Below are 19199 nucleotides of genomic sequence, written 5' to 3'. Positions count from 1 at the left end.
CCGGCTAGTTTTTTGTATTTTTTAGTAGAGACAGGGTTTCACCGTGTTAGCCAGGATGGTCTCGATCTCCTGACCTCGTGATCCACCCGTCTTGGCCTCCCAAAGTGCTGGGATTACAGGCTTGAGCCACCGCGCCCGGCCCAGTTAATAACTTTTTAAAGCTTCCATAAGCAACTTACAGCACTCACACATACTATGCTAACACTATGTATATGTACATATTTATCACCCAATCTTCTGAAAACTCAATTGATCACAAGATTATAAACACACACACTGCATTTTTCCCTAAGTTGCCAAACTTAGTCTCCTCCCCCCACCAACCCCCACCAAAAAAACTCTTTCTCTTCAAGTGGCCCATAATAAAGGTTTAAAATGGGGTTGATGATGGTGATAAAATTCTTACTATTTAAAGGACTAAAAGGGCTACTGATTTATAAGGCAAGCTATATTTATTGGAATGTGGGATTTTTAGCATTTTATTCTATTCAAATAGGCTTTTTCTTTTATTCATAAACTAAAGATTTTCTTTTCTTCCCTCTTGCCTTCTTTAAATTGTATTACTTTTGTTTGTGTTTCTCTAAAAGAGGTTATATAGTTTATTCTGTTTGACTGTACCATATTATAACCATTAGGGCAAGATCCCAAAGAAACACAATGCACCCCTCACCTCCTATGGTGCTTGAGCGGAGGTACTAAAGTGAAGTATGCATGTTACAAGGCCAGCCACCCTCAGATGACTAAATGCTCATACTCTATCTGAACCTTTGATGTATTGTACCCAGCTCTCTAATCCTCTGCACACACACTAAAAATAACGATCTTCCTCGGGACAACACCTGATACAAAGATCAGTGTGTGTTTCCAGCAGTGGAGGCAGCACAGGGCACTTTGAGTTTCCAAGCTAATTAAGGGAAATCGGTCCCAGCTGGTGAAGGCAGATGCCTTAGGGGTCAGTCTTCCTAACCTTTTGGGCACCAAGTTAAAAGAGCAACAGTCCCCCTTTCCTTCATCATGTGACTTACTCCAGGACAATGAATTGGGTCCCCTCTGCTCCACCCCCTCTACTCCATCCCTATAAATCATACATTTATACATACTGTTACATACTTTATTTATTTGTGAGACAGACTCTTGCTCTGTCACCCAGGCTGGAGTGCAGTGGCGCCATCTCGGCTCACTGCAACCTTCACAACCCGCGTTGAAGTGATTCTCCTGCCTCGGCCTCCCCAGTAGCTGGGACTACAGGCGTGCACCACCACGCCCAGCTAATTTTCATATTTTTAGTAGAGACGGTGTTTCACCATGTTGGCCAGGCTGGTCTCGAACTCCTGGCTTCAAGTGATCTGCCCACCTCGGCCTCCCAAAGTGCTGGGATTACAGGCGTCAGCCTCCGCGCCCAGCCTTGTTATATACTTTTATAATGCTTGTAATATATATTTCTATTTCAACTTACATAAATATAAAATGTAAAGATTTCAACCTGTAAAGAGGTAAGTAGTCACCTCACCTATGAAGTGGATTAAATAAGACGTGTCAACGCAGCCATCCTGCCCCAGCCGACCAGACCTTAATGCTCCAAAACCATTAGTTTGCGCCTGGAAAACTGGGGAAAGTGTTTATTCCCTTACACACGATTCGCCAAAGGCCCTGGCTCTTAGGGCTTTTTCACTGCTGCCAACGTTGGACCGGCTTGTAAGAAGAAGTACAATTAATCTAACTTTGGTACACTGTATCCAGAGACCACAGGGGGCTCGCTCTGCGATTTATGGTGCGAGAAGGACCAGACTCCCCCTGTGCCCGTCCTACTCCTGCAGATCAAACTCAAAGCCACACTTTCCGGAATGAGAAATTAGACAGTAAATGAACGCAGGAACCTTGGTGCCCAGGCAGAGAACCCCGCTGGGTGTGCTACGAAGGTTGCGGTGGAAGCGCCCAGCGCACCGGGCGCCACAGCCCGGTATGTGACCTCACTAACCTCCGCCAGCGCGCATCCTGTCCTGCCCCTTCCCGGGCGAACAACCTCACAGGACGCAGCGGTGTGGAAACCAGCATCCGGAAGCGCAAAACACGGCTTTCCTAGAGCCCGGGCTCCGGCCTGGCACCCATTGCGCATGCCCCAAAGTGACGACCAATGGGAGCCCGGCGCGCACGGGCGGAGGCGGGCCCGGGTCGCTACCGAGGAGCTCAAGGGCCAGACTTCGGTCATCGACCAATCAGAACCCACCGGCACCCCCCACCCCCACTCCGCGGCCCTGAGTCAATTGCCAGCTCTGGTGCGGGAGGGCCGGGTCAAGAGTAAGCCAAAGGAGTAGAGGGCAACGCGGTGGGCGGGAGAGAGGCCGAGGGCCGCCCGGAGCGGGGGGAGCCGGGAGGACGGGACCAGCACTGGCAGACCCGGCCCCGCGCGGGGAAGGGGGCTCCTTCCTGCCCCAATGCAAAACGGTGCGCCCAGGTTGGCTGCCCCACCCCAGTGGTGCGGCCCCGGGTGGACGCTTCCGTGCGCGCGTCCCTGCCCCGCGCGTGGCTGGCCATTCCAGGCTGCGGGCTCCGAGGGTCGCACACGCTGGGGAGTGCACGCTGCCGGGGCCACACACAGGGCTGTGGACACCCCTAGGGTCACAAAGACAAGGCTTTGGACACCCACAGGGGCACACACATTGGAGAGTGGGCACTCCTGGGCTCACACAGACGGAGGTCCAGGGAGGTAGGGCGCGCCCGCCCAGGGGGAGTTGATGGTGGCTGAGAGTGAGGGCAAGGTAGGGACTGGTTCCCTGGCTGGTCCTGGTGGGGCCTGGCTGGGTCAGGGTTTTTCTGTGCAGGTGCGGGGAGTAGGGAGGGGCCTCTGGTTGGCAGGGAGGGCCCCAGGAACCTGTCCTAGCCCTGGGGGGGTCTGGCTGAGCCCCACAGAAGGGAGCTCTGAGATGGGCTTTGCAGCAGGGGAAAGAAAAGGGAGGTCGCGCGTACTGGCTTCCTGACCATCCACCAATGGTGGTGGAACCTGAAGTCTGAGGAAGGAAGGTGAAGACGCGCTTGAGGGAGGGGAGAATCTACGCATCAGGGATGATAGTTCATTGATCCAAGTTACTCATCTATTTCATAAAAACAGCAACAGTAATGAATAATTATAACACGTGCCAAGCTCTCCTGATCACTTTACACGAATCATCTCACTGCGTCTTCACAACAACCTTAACTACTATTATCATCATTGCGTTCTGGATGAGAGACCTCAGGCCCTATAGAGGTTACCAGAAGGCACACAGCTGAGAAGGGCCAGGGCCAGGGCCAGGGTCAGGCTGTGCACTCTGGACTCTGTGTTCTGACCACTGCGTCATTGACTCTACAGATGTCTCTGCTTTCTGTGCTCACCCTGTCCTCATTCCGCCCCCGGCAGGACCGAGGGCCCCTGAAGCATCCATTTGCCCACAGCACCAGTGAACTGTGTAGAACTCTCTGTGCGAAGGAGCTGACCCCTGTGCGCCCTGAGTTGTTTTTCTTCCCTGGTTCTCCAGGCAGGGGCAGTGAACAGAGGACAGGGAAGCCTTATTGGAAGAGGGCAGTAAATCAGAGCATAGCTATCCAGACTGTGCAATTACTTACTTACTGCATGCAGGGTCTTGTGCTAGGTGGTGGGGATACCGCACTGAACCAGACAGACAAGGGTCCTGTTCCTGCCTGCCCCCGGGGTGTGTTTTGGGAATTCCTCCTTGAGGGTGCTTTGGCATTGAATGGGCAGAGTTCTGGTGCTGGGGGGCAGCCCCACACCAGCAAGACTTGTAATGTACATGAATGTGAATGTCATTTCAGGATGGTAAAAGGAGGCCTCCCAAAATGTTTCTTATTAAAAGGGAGCATTGGGTCTGAGGGTTGGGAAATGACACTTCCTTAGGTCAGGCCTGTCCCAGGAAGCACTCCTCAGTCAGGGGTAGGAAGGACTATGAGGATAGTACGGTGAAGGGAGGAGAAAGATGTAGCAATGTAAATTTTGCCATCTTGGCCTCAGTTTCATTTTAAAGGACAGCAGTTGGATGCTCCCCATGCCTAGGTCTCCTGCATGGATTCAGTCAGTGGTGGCCCGGGTGTGGAAGACACCCCCATGTCTTATTACCTACTCTGGGCTTGGGGTGTGGTGATCAGGATCTTGTAGTCAATATCTTCCCAACAAGAAGCAAAATAAGAACAAGATATAAACAGGAGATGATTCATCTGGTGCCCCTGGGGGTTGGAGGGGAAGGTGATGGGGTTCATCCTGGTTCTTGGGGGTTCCTGGTGTTTGCTGTATTACTGTGAAGTAAATTAACACTTCTGCTTCCAGCTGTGTGAACTGGCTTGCAACAGACCAACTCTCCTGCTGAGAGCAACCAGAAAAGCTGGATTAAAGTTCCTGTTTTTGTTTTTAAGTCTATTTGAAGGCCTAGGAGAGCAAATTATCTTTGAGGTCATCACCTCATCAAGTACTGGCATCCAGTGCAGAACAGCAAGAGTTGATGAGAACATCAGACTAGAAGAACGGAGTGAAAAAAATTTAAATTTTTTTTAAAAAAGAGTTTGTGGATACATATAAAAGTAATAAACCAGCTCTAAATTATTGATATCAATCAATGGAGTAATCAAAAAATATGAATAATATGAAAAGTGATACTAAAATGATTAGTAAATCACTATAGTCTATAATGGGAAAACTCATTCTATTAGGGACTAAAATAACAAAAATCTGCTTTAAGTTTTTCTTTTTCTTTCTTTTTTTTCAAGAGCCGCGGTCTTGTTCTGTTGCCCAGGCTAGAGTGCACTGAGGCAATCACGGCTCACTGCAGCCTCGATCTCCTAGGCTCAAGCAATCATCCTGCCTCAGCCTCCCCAACTACAGGCATATGCCACCATGCCCAGCTAATTTCTAAAAAATTATTTGTAGAGATAGGGTTTTGCAATGTTGCCCAGGCTGGTCTCAAACTCCTGGGCTCAAGCGATCCACCTGCCTTGGCCTCCCAAAGTGCTAGATTACAGGGGTGAGCCACCATGCCTGGCCAGCTTCAGGTTTTTGTGTGTGTGTGTGTGTGTGTGTGTGTGTGTGTGTTTTTAAGAGAAAAATATACATTTTACACTTGTCTACTACTTAGAAATAAGAACAGGAAATATATGACTTAAAAAAATTCATTCTCATACCTTGGCAATGAAATATCCACCTTTAAAATGTTAATTTATAAAACAACCAGCACAACTAGCAAGGCTGTGGTGGCTCACACCTGTAATCCCAGCACTTTGGGAGGTGGAGAAGGGCAGATTGCTTGAGCCCAGGAGATCCTGACCAGGTTGGGCAACATAGTGAGACCTCATCTCTACAAAAAATATGAAAATCAGTGAGGCATGGTGGTGCACACCTGTAGTCCCAGCTACTTGAGAGGCTAAGGCAGGAGGATCCCTTGAGCCCAGGAGGTCGAGGCTGCATTGAGCCATGATTGCACCACTGCACCTCAGCCTAGGCAGCAGAGTGAGACTTTTGTCTCAAAAATAAATAAATAAATAGTTAAATAAAATAACCAGCAGCTGCTCTGCCTATGGAGTAGCCATTTTTCATTCCTTTACTTTCTTAATACATTTGCTTTCACTTTATTCTATGGAGTTGCGCCGAATTCTTCCTTGTGTGAGATCCAAAAACCCTCTCTTAGGTCTGGATCAGGACCCCTTTCTGGGAACATCTTCCTGGCAAACCACGAAGGGATGATACTGAGGAGGCCCTCGACCCAAAGGAAATAGACTGCAGCACTGATTGGCCGACTTTGAACTGACCCTGCTTATTCCTGTGAACCAATCAGTGATCTGTGACGGCTGCTCAGAAGAAACAAGAGGGATGGACATTGCCTTTTGTTGGAACTCAAGTTATGAGTGGCCCTCGACATACCAATGCTTGCTGAGCATCCTTCTACCCTGAATACAGGAGACCCTAATAGGCAGGAATATCATCACCCCTATTCCGCCTGAAGAAGTTACAGAAGATGAATCTTCTTCCCTCTAAACCATCAGGATTAAGGGTTTCCTTGTAAAAGGGAAGGGCAAATATGTCAGAGGCGTATGAACCAGAGTGACTCCATCTTGAATACGGGCTGAGTAAAATAAGGCTGAGACCTACGAGGCTGCATTCCCAGGAGGTTAGGCATTCTAAGTCACAGGATGAGATAGGAGGTCAGCACAAGATACAGGTCACAAAGACTTTGCTGATAAAACAGGTTGCAGTAAAGAAGCTGGCTAAAAGCCACCAAAACCAAGACAGCAATGAAAGTGACCTCTGGTCTTCCTAACTGCTCATTATACACTAATTATGATGCACTAGCATGCTAAGAGACACTCCCACCAGCGCCATGACAGTGCCATGGCAACGGCGAGAAGTTACCCTATATGGTCTAAAAAGGGGAGGAACCCTCAGTTCCAGGAATTGCCCACCCATTTCCTGGAAAACTCATGAATAATCCACCCCTTGTTTAGCATATAATCAAGAAATAACTGTAAGTATCCTTAGTCCAGCAGCCCAAGCTGCTGCTCTGCCTATGGAGTAGCCATTCTTTATTCCTTTACTTTCTTAATAAGCTTGCTTTCACATTAGAAACAACAACCAGAAAATATATCAGAGGCTTAGCGTCCCCTATTCAAGGGGACAATTCTGGAGGCAGAGAAAGAGGTAGAAAGGTGAAGAACAAAAGACACAGAGGAGCAGAAGAATTTTGTCTTAGCCTCCATGTGGCACCTCACAGCTTGGGAACAACAATTTCTCTCATAATTTTCCTCAGCTCCACCACTCACAAGCTGTGTGACCTCAGGCAAGGCACCCAAGCTCCTCTGGGCCTCAGCTTCCCAGTCAGTACAATGGGGATAACAGTAGTGCATACTTTTTTTTTCTTTTCTTTTCTTTTTTTTTTTTTGAGACGGAGTCTTGCTCTTGTCACCCAGGCTGAAGTGCAATGGCACGATCTCAGCTCACTGCAACCTCCGCCTCCCGGGTTCAAGTGATTCTCCTGCCTCAGCCTCCTGAGTAGCTGGGATTACAGGTGTGCACCACCACACCAGGGTAATTTTTGTAGTTTTAGTAGAGACAGGGTTTCACTATGTTGGTCAGGCTGGTCTCGAACTCCTGACCTCGTGATCCGCCCGCCTTGGCCTCCCAAAGTGCTGGGATTACAGGTGTGAGCCACCGTGCTCAGCCAGTAGTGCTTACTTTGTGGGGTCATCTGTGAATGTGAAATGAATTAATAAATGGAAGGCACTTAGAAAAACCTCTGGAACCACTGAATCAAATTGGATATCATTATTGATCCCTCATTCAATCCCTCAATACCTATTTAGTGTCGTCTGTCCAGATGCGGGAGATACACCTGGCACATAGTGACTGCTCAGCGAGCAGTGTCACAATGAACACGTGCAATGGCCTTGAAGGCCACGTCGGGGCTTGCCCTGATCGGCAGGTTGGAGGTGCTCCAGGACCGACACTTAGCTGTGAGTGGGGATACGGGAGGGAGGTTGGAACTGCCACTGCAGAAGGAGCTCTGAACCAGGTTCAGGAGAGAGGCTTTGAACCTGCATGTGTGGGGAGCCATGGAAGTTTCCAGGAAGGACTGCAGGTCCCACCTGGAGATGTGCCGTTCCTCCTTTAGGTATTTTGGGAATGTCAGTCACACCCCAAACCTGCTCAGCTCCCCCACACTACTGTTCCTGTATCTGAGAGCTTCAAGTCCCCAAATGGCCTACCTAATACATGGGGAAACTGAGGCCTGGGGAGGCCCAGGGACTGAGCTAGCATCCACTTGTGGAAATAGTCTGGCATCACCTAAAGAAGTTAGAGACATGCAAACCCTACGCCCTCAGATTCCCCTCTGAGAGCCTGTGTGCCGATGTAGACTCCCGCACAGGAGATGTTGTGGGAGCGAACACTGCAGTGTTGCTCCCAACAGCAAGAACCAGAAACAGCCCAAAGGCCTGTTACAGGAGAATGTGGACACCCAGGCTGCACATGCACACCACTGAATGCTGTATGGCAGTGGAAATAAATGAACAGCTACCGCTACAGGCAAACAGGAATCATAGCAACAGCTGGGAGCGAAGGCATGGAGGGACGAGAACGTGCACTCACACCCGGCCTGCCTGGCTCGCACTCTGGCCAAAGGGATCAGAACAGTGCCTGGCACACACGTTAAGTGCTATGTGAGTGTTAAGATAAAACTAGGATGTCCAGTGGGGAGAAAGCAAGCCTTTGAAGATTATGTACTTTTACAAACTTCAAGTGCAATGAAAACTAAACAAGATGTTGTTCAGGCATTCATATATGATATAAAGTTCCTTTTTTTAAAAAAAGGGATGTGCTGGGCACGGTGGCTTATGCCTGTAATCCCAGCACTTTGGGAGGCCAAGGAGGGCGGATCATGAGGTCAAGAAATCGAGACCATCCTGGCCAACATGGTGAAACCCTGTCTCTACTAAAACTACAAAAAAGTTAGCTGGGCGTGGTGGCGCACGCCTGTAGTCCCAGTTACTCAGGAGGCTGAGGCAGGAGAATCACTTGAACCTGGGAGGCTGAGGTTGCAGTGAGCTGAGATCGCGCCACTGCACTCTAGCCTGGCGACAGAGTGAGACTCCATCTCAAAAAAAAAAAAAAAAAAAAAAAAAAAGATGAGCAGAAAGTAATTTGGGAGCTGCAGGGAGGCAAGGGTAAGGGATGGGGAAGTGAACCAGAGGCATATGCGTCATTGGCAGTGTCTAAGCACTCAGGATAGGCGTGGATCACAGGGGCTCACTCTGTAATTAAAAGGGAAAGGGTTTTTGTTGTTGTGTTGTTGCTGTTGTTGTTGCTGTTTTTGAGACAAGAGTCTTGCTCTGTCATCATCCAGGCTGGAGTGCAGTAGTGCAATCTCAGCTCACTGCAACCTCCGCTTCCCAGGTTCAAGCGATTCTCCTACCTCAGCCTCCTGAGCAGCTAGGACTACAGGTGCATGCCGCCATGCCTGGCTAATTTTTGTATTTTTTAGTGGAAATGGGGTTTTGCCATGTTGCCCAGACTGGTCTCGAACTCCTGATCTCAAGTGATCCGCTCGCCTTGGCCTCCCAAAGTGCTGGGATTACAGGTGTGAGCTACTGTCCCCAGCGAAAAGGAAAAGTTTTAGTGTAGTAATCCTTCAGGACTAGGGGCCTTGGGTTTCAGCCTCAGGCTACCTGGGTGCTTTAGGAAGGAGGCCACCCAGGCCCATGACTACTCCTTGCCACAGGGTGCCCTGCACACAGATGTGCTGCCAATGGCTAAGCTCTCACTGCCAGCCAGAGGGAAGAGGGTCTGAGCCAGTCAGAAGGAGATGGGCCTCAGACAGTAAGAAAGGAGGAGGAGGACCCAAGTTGATCCAAAAGATGGGTCTAAGCAGTCAAGTGGAGGAGGGTTCCAATCTGATGGTAGAGGGCCCAAGCTCGGCCTAACGAGGAGGAGGCCAGGCCCACCAAGGGGCCCCTGGAGGACTTGTTTCCCTTGTCCCTTGTGGTTTTTTGCACTTCCTGTTCCCTTGCTGCTCACTGCGGAAGTTCCTCTTCTTACCCTGCACCCAGAGCCTCGCCAGAGAAGACGAGGGCAGAAAGCACCATGAGTGGGGGCCCAATGGGAGGAAGGCCTGGGGGCCGAGGAGCACCAGCGGTTCAACAGAACATACCCTCCACCCTCCTCCAGGACCACGAGAACCAGCGACTCTTCGAGATGCTTGGACGAAAATGCTTGGTGAGCTGGGGATCTCCTGCCCCCGCCCCGTCCCCACCATTTCTTCCTCTTCCTCTCCTCCTTCTCTCTCTTCCCCTCCTCCCGCTCCTCCTTTCCCTCTCCATCATCTTCTCTCCTAGACTCTCCTGTTATCATCCACCCTCCCCAGGAAGATCTCAATGTCTACTTGCCTTCCCTCTGGCTGCAGCTCTTCCTTCGGGCCCATGACTGTCATGAGGCAGGAAGGACCAGGTCTGGCTCCAAGACCTTGTGGCTACTCCTGACCAGACTCCACTGACCCCTGCTTTCCCCTCCCAGACGCTGGCCACTGCAGTTGTTCAGCTGTACCTGGCGCTGCCCCCTGGAGCTGAGCACTGGACCAAGGAGCATTGTGGGGCTGTGTGCTTCGTGAAGGATAACCCCCAGAAGTCCTACTTCATTCGCCTTTACGGCCTTCAGGTGACCCCCCCCCCGGCCCTGACTGGACTTGCAAGCCAGTTCTCAACCCGCAAACCCAGATCTGTGTCCATATGTGTCCACAGTCCCAAGACCTCAGACCTGATCAGTGAATCCCTGAGCCCCAGAACCAAAGACTCATCCAGATGGCAAACTCTGGCTTGCCTTTCTAAGTCTGCAATGACTGGCCCCAGTCTCCATATCAAGATCTCTAAAGCCCCTAGTATTAGTCTGCTGCCTAAGCCTAATCTTTTCCACAAATTCCAATAAATGAACACTGTATTTGTACCTGAACCTCAAATCTATTCTAAACTCAACATTTTGCATCCCAGGAATCTCTCATCAAAACTCCTGAACCCCAGATGTTTGCCAAGCTCCTAAGTCATAAATCTGTTCAACAAACCCCAAAGTTGAATATTCCATTGATCCTTGAACTCCAAATCTGTCCTTTTAAATCCACAGCACAGACCCCAGAATTCCCATATTAAAATTCCTGAACACTCAAATACCGAGGTGGTTCTTAAGCAAAAAGTCTTTTCCACAATTCCCCGACCTGAACTTTCTAGGTTTAAGCCCCAAATTCATCCTTCTAAACCCATAAAGATGGACCCAGCATAACTTCCAGATCCCAAGACTGTCAAATATTCACCAAACTCCTAAGTCATAACTCTTCTCCACAAACCCCAAATTGCACTTACTTTAGCTGGACCCTCCGCAAAACTCCCAAGTCTACGTGTCTGAACTTCAAATCTCACCTCCAACTCCCAAATACTAGAATCCTACCTGTCATGAATTGGGGCTAGGGTGGCAGGGGAGGGCATGGATTGAATCTATGAATGAGCCTCAACTTCCTAAGACTAGAGTCCTAAATTATGAAATTCAAGCTCCCAAGTCCCACATCTAGGGCCCCGAACCCCAAATCCAAACCTCTCACAAAAGTGTATGGCTCCCAGACTATACTCCACATCCACACCCTTAGATCTCAGCTCTCTGGTGCTGAGCTGGCAATCTCCAAACCAGACCATGAGGCCCCCAAATCCAGACACCCTGCTCCCTGCCCAGCTAACAAAGGCCTGCCACCCCTGGTGTGCCTCAGTGCCACTGTGCCTCCCACCCTACACCTCTCCAGGCTGGTCGGCTGCTCTGGGAACAGGAGCTGTACTCACAGCTTGTCTACTCCACCCCCACCCCCTTCTTCCACACCTTCGCTGGAGATGTAAGTGACCAACCAGCCCTCGGGCCTCACTTGGGGTGTGGAGAGGAGATGGGAAAGCTGTGGGGGGACCTGGGAGGCGGCTGACCCCAAGATATGTGCAGGACTGCCAAGCGGGGCTGAACTTTGCAGACGAGGGCGAGGCCCAGGCCTTCCGGGCCCTGGTGCAGGAGAAGATACAAAAAAGGAATCAGAGGCAAAGTGGAGGTGAGGAGGCCGCAGGGGAGGAAAGGAAGTTGGGCAGAGGTGAGTGCAAGCATGGGGAACTAGAAAAGTTCTCTCTCATGGTCCTGGCTCCCAATCCATCTGTCTATCCACAGACAGACGCCAGCTACTCCCACCACCACCACCAGCCAATGAAGGTGAGAACTCTAGTGCAAGTAGCGGTAATAAGGGGCTAGCCCAGGAACCTGTGGCAGGGTTGTGATAGCTCTCTACGCATTCTATCTTCCCAGAGAGAAGAGGAGGGCTTCCACCCCTGCCCCCGCACCCAGGTGGAGACCAAGGAGGTACGTGCTGATTCTTCCCTGTGTCTCTGGATGGATGGGTGGGTAGGTGGAAGAGTGAATGGAGGAATGAGCAGTTGGATGGGTGCGTAAGTGGGTGAATGTATGGGTAGATGGATGGGTATGTGGATGGACGAGCGGGTGCATGGATGTGTGGATCGATGGATGGGTGGATGGATTGGTGGTAGATGGCTGAGTGGAGGGATGAATTGATGGGAGGATAAAACTCTAAGTAGATAGATGCATAGGTGAATGGGTATGTGGATAAATGAATGAAAAGGTAGATGGATGACTGAGTAAATTAACGAATGAGTGAATGAATGAACAGTGAATAAACAGCTAAATGACAAATTTCAGTCAGTGAAGAAAGCATGATTGAATGAATACAAGAGTAAATGAAAATTTTAACAAATCCATTAGTCAATGAGCCAGTGAATGATAAAGCATGAGGGAATGAAAAAAATGAATGAATCAGTGAATGTATGAATTGTTTGCGGGATCCACCCACTTCTCCATAAACCCTACTTGAATCCTTCACCCACAACCTCCATGGCCATCTAACACACACACAGATTTCCCCCAAGGCTTCCGTTTCTTGCCCCTGTGCTTTGGTTGGTTGGTAAATGGGTCAATGGGCCAACCACCCTATTTTCCCCACAGGCCCTCCAGTGGGTCCGCTCTCCCTGGGGCTGGCGACAGTGGACATCCAGAACCCTGACATCACGAGTTCACGATACCGTGGGCTCCCAGCACCTGGACCTAGCCCAGCTGATAAGAAACGCTCAGGGAAGAAGAAGATCAGCAAAGCTGATATTGGTGCACCCAGTGGATTCAAGTGAGAACCAGTCCCCAGTGGGCCCACAGATTCCTGGGGGCAGAGGGGCACATGAACAAGTGGACAGCTGAGACGATGGAAGGAAGGGCAGATGGCTGGGTGGCTGAGTGGGTAAATGAGTGTATGGATGGGTAGGTGCAGGGCTGGGTCTAGGGAGAGGTAAATAAGGCACCAAGGGTACAAAATTTAAGGAGGCACTCACTCTCAGAGGCATGCAACTGTAATTCCTGACTCTGAGAGTGAGTGACTCACTTAAATTTTGCACCCTAGGCACCTCACTTGCCTCACCCTGGGCCCACTCTGGGTGGGCTGTTAGGGGAGCAGGTGGGTGGGCAGGTGAATGAATGGATAGATAGATGAGGCAGATGATGGATGAGGGGGGCTGGTGGGTAGGTGGGTGAGTGGATGGGTGGATGGATGGATAAATAAATGGATGAATGAATGGGTTGAAGAATGAATGGGTAAGTGGTTGGACGGACAGGTTGATGGGTGGATGGGTTGATGGGAGGTGCGTGGGTAGATGGATGGGTGAGTGGATGAGTGTGTGGACAGATTGATATGCAGGCTGATTGGCTCACAGACAAGGTGGATGGGGATGGTACAGGTGGACAGATATGTGGATGAATGGACAGTTCAATGGATAAGTGAACAGAAGTGTGTGGTTGCATGGGTAGAAAAATGAGTGAATGGATAGATGGAAAGGTGGGCACATGGGTAGGTGGATGGGCGGATGGACAAGTGTGTGTGAGGACAGATTGGTGGACAAATGGGTGAACAGACATACGTGGGCAGATAGTTGCAGAGACAGATGTATGGACAGATCAGTAATCCAACAGATGAATGTGAATGAATAGGTGGACAAATGCATGGGTGAATAGATGGGGAAAGAGGGATGGGTGAATGGATCAGCACCACAAACTATGAAGCCCTTCTAATTCCATAACTGCTGCCCATACTCATTCATTCATTCAGTCTCATTCATTAATTCTGGCCCCTCAGAGTCTCTCTGGGCAGGAGAGGGCAAGAGGGCTTCACTACGAAAGGAGGGAAGGAAGGGCAGTGGGGATTCACTGGAGTCTCTTCACCTCTCCCAGGCATGTCACCCATGTGGGGTGGGACCCCCAGAATGGATTTGACGTGAGTAACTTCAGAGTCTCTCGGACTCCACTAAACTTCCACCCACCCTTCCAAAGACCACTGCTGAGACCCCACCCCCAGACCGTGCCCTTCCCACACCCCTCTCAGATCCCTTGCTGGGATGAACCCAACGACAATCCGTGTCGCTGCTCTCCTCACCTTATTCCTCTACTCCCGCCCCTGGCCTTTTTCCTCCTGGGCAGGTGAACAACCTCGACCCAGATCTACGGAGTCTGTTCTCCAGGGCAGGAATCAGCGAGGCCCAGCTCACCGATGCCGAGACCTCTAAACTTATCTACGACTTCATTGAGGACCAGGGTGGGCTGGAGGCTGTGCGGCAGGAGATGAGGCGCCAGGGTGAGCCCCTGCTTCCATACGTTCCCTTCTCCAGCCCTAGCAGCTCATAGCTAAGAGATTCACTAAGTCACTCAGTCCTTATGGGAGCACCTATACTGCTTCAGTCAGGAGTTGGTCAGTGGGGGTACCCATTTTACAAATGAGCAAAACTGAGGCTCAGAAGAAATCAATGAAAGTTACAGCTATGTGTTATACTCCCTCCACAGAGCCACTTCCGCCGCCCCCACCGCCATCTCGAGGAGGGAACCAGCCCCCTCGGCCCCCTATTGTGGGGGGTAACAAGGGTCGTTCTGGTCCACTGCCCCCTGTACCTTTGGGGGTTGCCCCACCCCCACCAACGCCCCGGGGACCCCCACCCCCAGGCCGAGGGGGCCCTCTACCACCACCCCCTCCAGCTACTGGACGTTCTGGACCACCACCCCCACCACCCCCTGGAGCTGGTGGGCCACCCATGCCACCACCACCACCACCACCACCGCCACCACCACCCAGCTCCGGGAATGGACCAGCCCCTCCCCTACTCCCTCCTGCTCTGGTGCCTGCGGGGGGCCTGGCCCCTGGTGGGGGTCGGGGAGCGCTTTTGGATCAAATCCGGCAGGGAATTCAGCTGAACAAGGTGAGGACAGGTAGGATGGAAGATTGGGGGTCTGGAACTCTGGGGTACCCATGTAAGTCAGGATACTGGAGGGCTGAGGCCAGGACGGAGGAGAGTGCCAGGCCTTGGGGATTCAGTGATAGGGTGGAAAGGTTGGTGGGAAGCCTTGAAGGGTACTGGAGTGTGTGGGAGGGAAAATATTGATGGAGGGGCGGGGAGAAATGCTCCTTTCCCAGGCCCTGAGCCCTCTGTGCTGACCCCTGCCTGCTGCAGACCCCTGGGGCCCCAGAGAGCTCAGCGCTGCAGCCCCCACCTCAGAGCTCAGAGGGACTGGTGGGGGCCCTGATGCACGTGATGCAGAAGAGGAGCAGAGCCATCCACTCCTCCGGTGAGCTGATCCTGCCAGGGCCTCAAACCTGGCTCCCAGGGCTAGCACTGGCCTCAGAAGAATCCCAGCAGTCACCACCAATAGTGACATCAGCCCCATCTGTTGACAGCATTAACATGAATCTTGTGTCAGCCTCCTTTTTGACAAAGTTAACATTAAGTCATTATGTGACAATAACATAATTAACTCCAACTTTGACAATAATATTAACATTAATGCCAGGGTGTGTCCACAATATTAATGTCATTCCCACACGTTCAGTACTATTAACATCAGCTGGCAGGGCACGGTGGCTCATGCCTGTAATCCAGGAACTTTGGGAGGCCAAGGCAGGAGGATTGCTTGAGCCCAGGAGTTCAAGACCAGCCTGGGCAATATAGTGAGACCTCGTTTCCATAAAAACTAAATTCAAAAAAAAGTAGTTGAGCATAGTGGTGTGTGCCTGTGGTCCCAGCTACTTGGGAGGCTGAGGTGGGAGGATTGCTTGAGCCTGGAAGGTCAAGGCAGCAGTGATCCATGATTATGCCACTGCACTCCAGCCTTTTTTTTTTTTCTCAAAAAAAAAAGAAAAAAAAAATCAACCCATTATGCGATGACATTATGAAGAACACCATTGTTGACAATAATATTAATTTTAATTCCATGTGTGAACAGATTTACATTAACTCATTATGAGATAATACAATCTAATCTTTTTAAAAACATTTTTGAGACAGGGTCTCGCTCTGTGTCCCAGGCTGGAGTACAGTGGTGCAATCATGGCTCACTGCAGCCTCAACCTCCCAGGTTCAAGCGATCCTCCCACCTCAGCTCCCAAAGTTGCTGGGACTACAGGTGTGTGCCACCATACCTGGCTAATTTTTGGTGCTTTTTTGGTAGTGATGAGCTCTCACTACCAAGCTCTCACTACTCTCATGTTGCCCAGGCTGCTTTGCAACTCCTGGCCTCAAGCGATCTGCCCACCTCAGCCTCCCAGAGTGCTGGGATTACAGGCATGAGCCACCACACCCGGCTGTTAACCTAATCTCTTTATAATAATGTTACTATTACTCTCTTAATCTGTCAGCAGTACTGTCACCAATCCATTATATGATGCAAATATTAATATCAACCTACTATAGGAACTTCATCTTTTGACAACGATTTTTTTTTTTTTCTTTTGAGATGGAGTCTTGCTCTGTCGCCCAGGCTGGAGTGCAGTGGCGTGATCTTGGCTAACTGCAACCTCTGCCTCCTGGGTTCAAGCGATTCTCCTGCCTCAGCCTCCCGAGTAGCTGGGACTACAGGCCCGCCACTACACCTGGCTAATTTTGATAATGTTATTGTCATTAACCCCATTATGTGTCAAAAATATTAGCATTAGCCAGACAGGAAGCAATAATATATTATCACACCTTTGCTAATAATATGTAAATTTACCCTATTATGTGATAAATAGGTTAACATTAACCCTTTGTTTGACAATATCTCCACTAACCACATTTTTGACAGCATAAACTTCAACTCCAACTAGAACTCAGACCCCAACTATAATTCCTCTTGTCCCAAATGGAAACTCTAACTCGCCCTCCTCTAGCATGAGACCTCAGACTCCCAGGGTCCAGTCCTCACCTCCTAGGCCCTATGAAGCCCCCGACCAACTTCCCAGGGCATTTTTCTCCTTCCTTCCAGACGAAGGGGAGGACCAGGCTGGCGATGAAGATGAAGATGATGAATGGGATGACTGAGTGGCTGAGTTACTTGCTGCCCTGTGCTCCTCCCCGCAGGACACGGATCCCCCTCCACCTGCTCTGTGCCCACCCTCCACTCTCCTCTTCCAGGCCCCCAACCCCCATTTCTTCCTCACCAGTCCCTCCAATGCTGTCATCCCTGCCTGGTCCTCACACTCACCCTAGCAATCCCAAGGCCCTTTTTATACAAAAATTCTCAGTTCTCTTCACTCAAGGATTTTTAAAGAAAAATAAAGGAATTATCTTTCTGTCTCTCTATAAGTCTCAGTCTGTTTACATTCCAAATGTGGGAATGGGGTCCCTTTCCTCCAAAGTCCCTTTTATTCATTTATCCCATTTTATTTATTTAGCCTTACATGTATATATTCATTCATTCATTCATTCCCTCAGTCATTTAGCCTGTATTTCTTTGTTTCCTTCTGCCCCTCTGTCTTTCAACATTTATTGCCAGGTACTATTTTAGGGGCTAGGAATCAAGCAGTAGAAAAAAAAGCAGACAAAAATTCCCACCCTTAGGGGGTGAAATCCACATTCTAGGGGAAGAGACAGATAAGAAACAAGAAATCAAACAGAAATAAAAGATAGTTGCAGATCATGATAAATGCTGTGGAGTGGTAAGGCAGAGATACAGACGAAACAACATTCAGATGGAGCAGTCAGGGAAGGTCACTTGGAGTAGGTGATGGTGGTGCTGGACCTAAAGAGAGAGAAATGTCGGCCCAGTTAATATTTGGGGAAAAGGGGTTCCAGGCAGAGGGAGCAACCAGTGCAAAGGCCCTGAGGTGAGAAAAGGCTTGGCATAAGGCCAGATGTCATGCATTTAATTATTTTTTAAAAAATCATTCAATTGTCTGGGTGCAGTGACTCATGCCTGTAATTCCAGCACTTTGGGAGGCCGAGGTGGGCAGATCACCTGAGGTCAGGAGTTCGAGACCAGCCTGGCCAACATGGCAAAACCCCGTCTCTACTAAAAAATACAAAAATTAGCTGGGGATGGTGGTGCACACCTGTAATCCCAGCTCCTAATGGGGGCTGAGGCAGGAGAATTGCTTGAACCCGGGAGACAGAGGTTGCGGTGAGCCGAGATCGCACCACTGCACTCTAGCCTGGGCAACAGAGCGAGACTCCATCTCAAAAAAAAAAAATCATTCAATCAACACAATACTAGATTAAGAGCATACTCAATGACCAGACCTCACCATTCTCCATGCCCATAACAACTCACACACCAGGATCTTGATGGGCAGGATCCCCCTCTCATTTTTAAAAGTTGGCTCTGCCCAGTTCCCAGTTCAAATCAAGCACTAGCCAATCGCAATGGAAGATTGCAACAGAAGATTGCAATGGAAGAGGCAAAGACTTAATAATCAGACAGATCTGCTCTAGGACCCGGGAAAGGTGCCTCACCTCTGAGCTGTGGTTTCCTCATCTATACAATGGTGATAACTGATTTCTAACTGGGATCCCACAGAGTCACCTCTCTGCCTCCTCCAGGGCTTGCTCTCCCAGAAATAAAGGAGTAACTCAAAAGTGTCCTTGGCATTTACAGCTATTTCAAAGGGCATAATTAGAAATTGCTGCACATCAAAGCCTAAAATTGAGCTCCCTGCCCCTTCCGATTTCTGAAATCTGGTGAATTCGAGATCTCAAACATCCTACCTTTAAAGAAGGAGAAAAGGAGAAAGGTAAGGGGGAGGAAGATAAAGTGAGGGAGACTCCAGAGAGGGCAGCCTTCTTCTGTCTGCAACAGCAATGGAAGAATTTGTAGGTGGAAAGGGGAACTCCCCCAAGCTAGAGAAGGAGGGAGTCTCAGGTTTCCTTTAATTCATTTTTTTTTTAATGCCCAACACCACTCCCCACCCCACTCTGACCAGGTCCCCAGATGGGCACTGAGTCTAGGAAGGATCAGTCAGTATCATTTATCCCTACTCCCAGTCCCCCACGGAAACCTCAGAAATCCAGCGTTCTGGTTGGCTGGGCGCGGTGACTCACGCCTATAATCCCAGCACTTTGGGAGGCCGAGGTGGGCAGATGACGGGGTCAAGAAATAGAGACCATCCTGGCTAACATGGTGAAACCTCGTCTCTACTAAAAATACAAAAAATTAGCCGGGCGTGGTGGCACATGCCTGTAGTCCCAGCTACTTGGGAGGCTGAGGCAGGAGAAATGCTTGAACCCGGGAGGCAGAGGTTGTGGTGAGCCGAGATCACACCACTGCACTCTAGCCTGGGCAAGAGAGCGAGACTCCGTCTCAAAAA

General features: G+C 50.0%; 1 protein-coding gene across 2 annotated transcripts; it reads left to right on the top strand.

Annotated features, from left to right (window-relative positions):
- Positions 1-2275: 2275 nt before the first annotated feature.
- WAS (Wiskott-Aldrich syndrome) lies at positions 2276-17202 on the top strand. Of its 2 annotated transcripts, XM_011991415.1 has the most exons (14): positions 2276-2445; positions 9015-9110; positions 9580-9745; positions 10043-10183; positions 11310-11396; positions 11498-11600; positions 11714-11755; positions 11849-11902; positions 12560-12734; positions 13829-13871; positions 14075-14228; positions 14435-14844; positions 15097-15211; positions 16883-17202. In XM_011991415.1, exons 3-14 carry the CDS (start codon positions 9614-9616, stop codon positions 16936-16938), a joined length of 1512 nt encoding a protein of 503 aa, XP_011846805.1. In that variant the 5' UTR covers positions 2276-2445; positions 9015-9110; positions 9580-9613; the 3' UTR covers positions 16939-17202. The 2 variants fall into 2 exon arrangements, with proteins under 2 accessions (XP_011846805.1, XP_011846804.1); XM_011991414.1 differs by lacking the exons at positions 2276-2445; positions 9015-9110 and having other exon boundaries at positions 9563-9745.
- The last annotated feature ends 1997 nt before the right edge of the window (positions 17203-19199 follow it).

This window comes from Mandrillus leucophaeus, unplaced genomic scaffold (genome assembly GCF_000951045.1).
Source record: "Mandrillus leucophaeus isolate KB7577 unplaced genomic scaffold, Mleu.le_1.0 Scaffold395, whole genome shotgun sequence".
NCBI classification, from domain to species: Eukaryota; Metazoa; Chordata; class Mammalia; order Primates; family Cercopithecidae; genus Mandrillus; species Mandrillus leucophaeus.
This window is presented reverse-complemented; position numbering and strand designations above follow the sequence as displayed.

What these genes read in the sequence shown, in the direction of transcription:
- WAS (XM_011991415.1), top strand. Translation starts at nt 9,614, where the DNA reads ATGAGTGGGGGCCCAATGGGAGGAAGGCCTGGGGGCCGAGGAGCACCA. An exon ending in TTCGCCTTTACGGCCTTCAG is followed by an intron (nt 10,184 to 11,309) that starts GTGACCCCCCCC and finishes ACACCTCTCCAG; the next exon opens with GCTGGTCGGCTGCTCTGGGA. An exon ending in TCCACACCTTCGCTGGAGAT is followed by an intron (nt 11,397 to 11,497) that starts GTAAGTGACCAA and finishes AGATATGTGCAG; the next exon opens with GACTGCCAAGCGGGGCTGAA.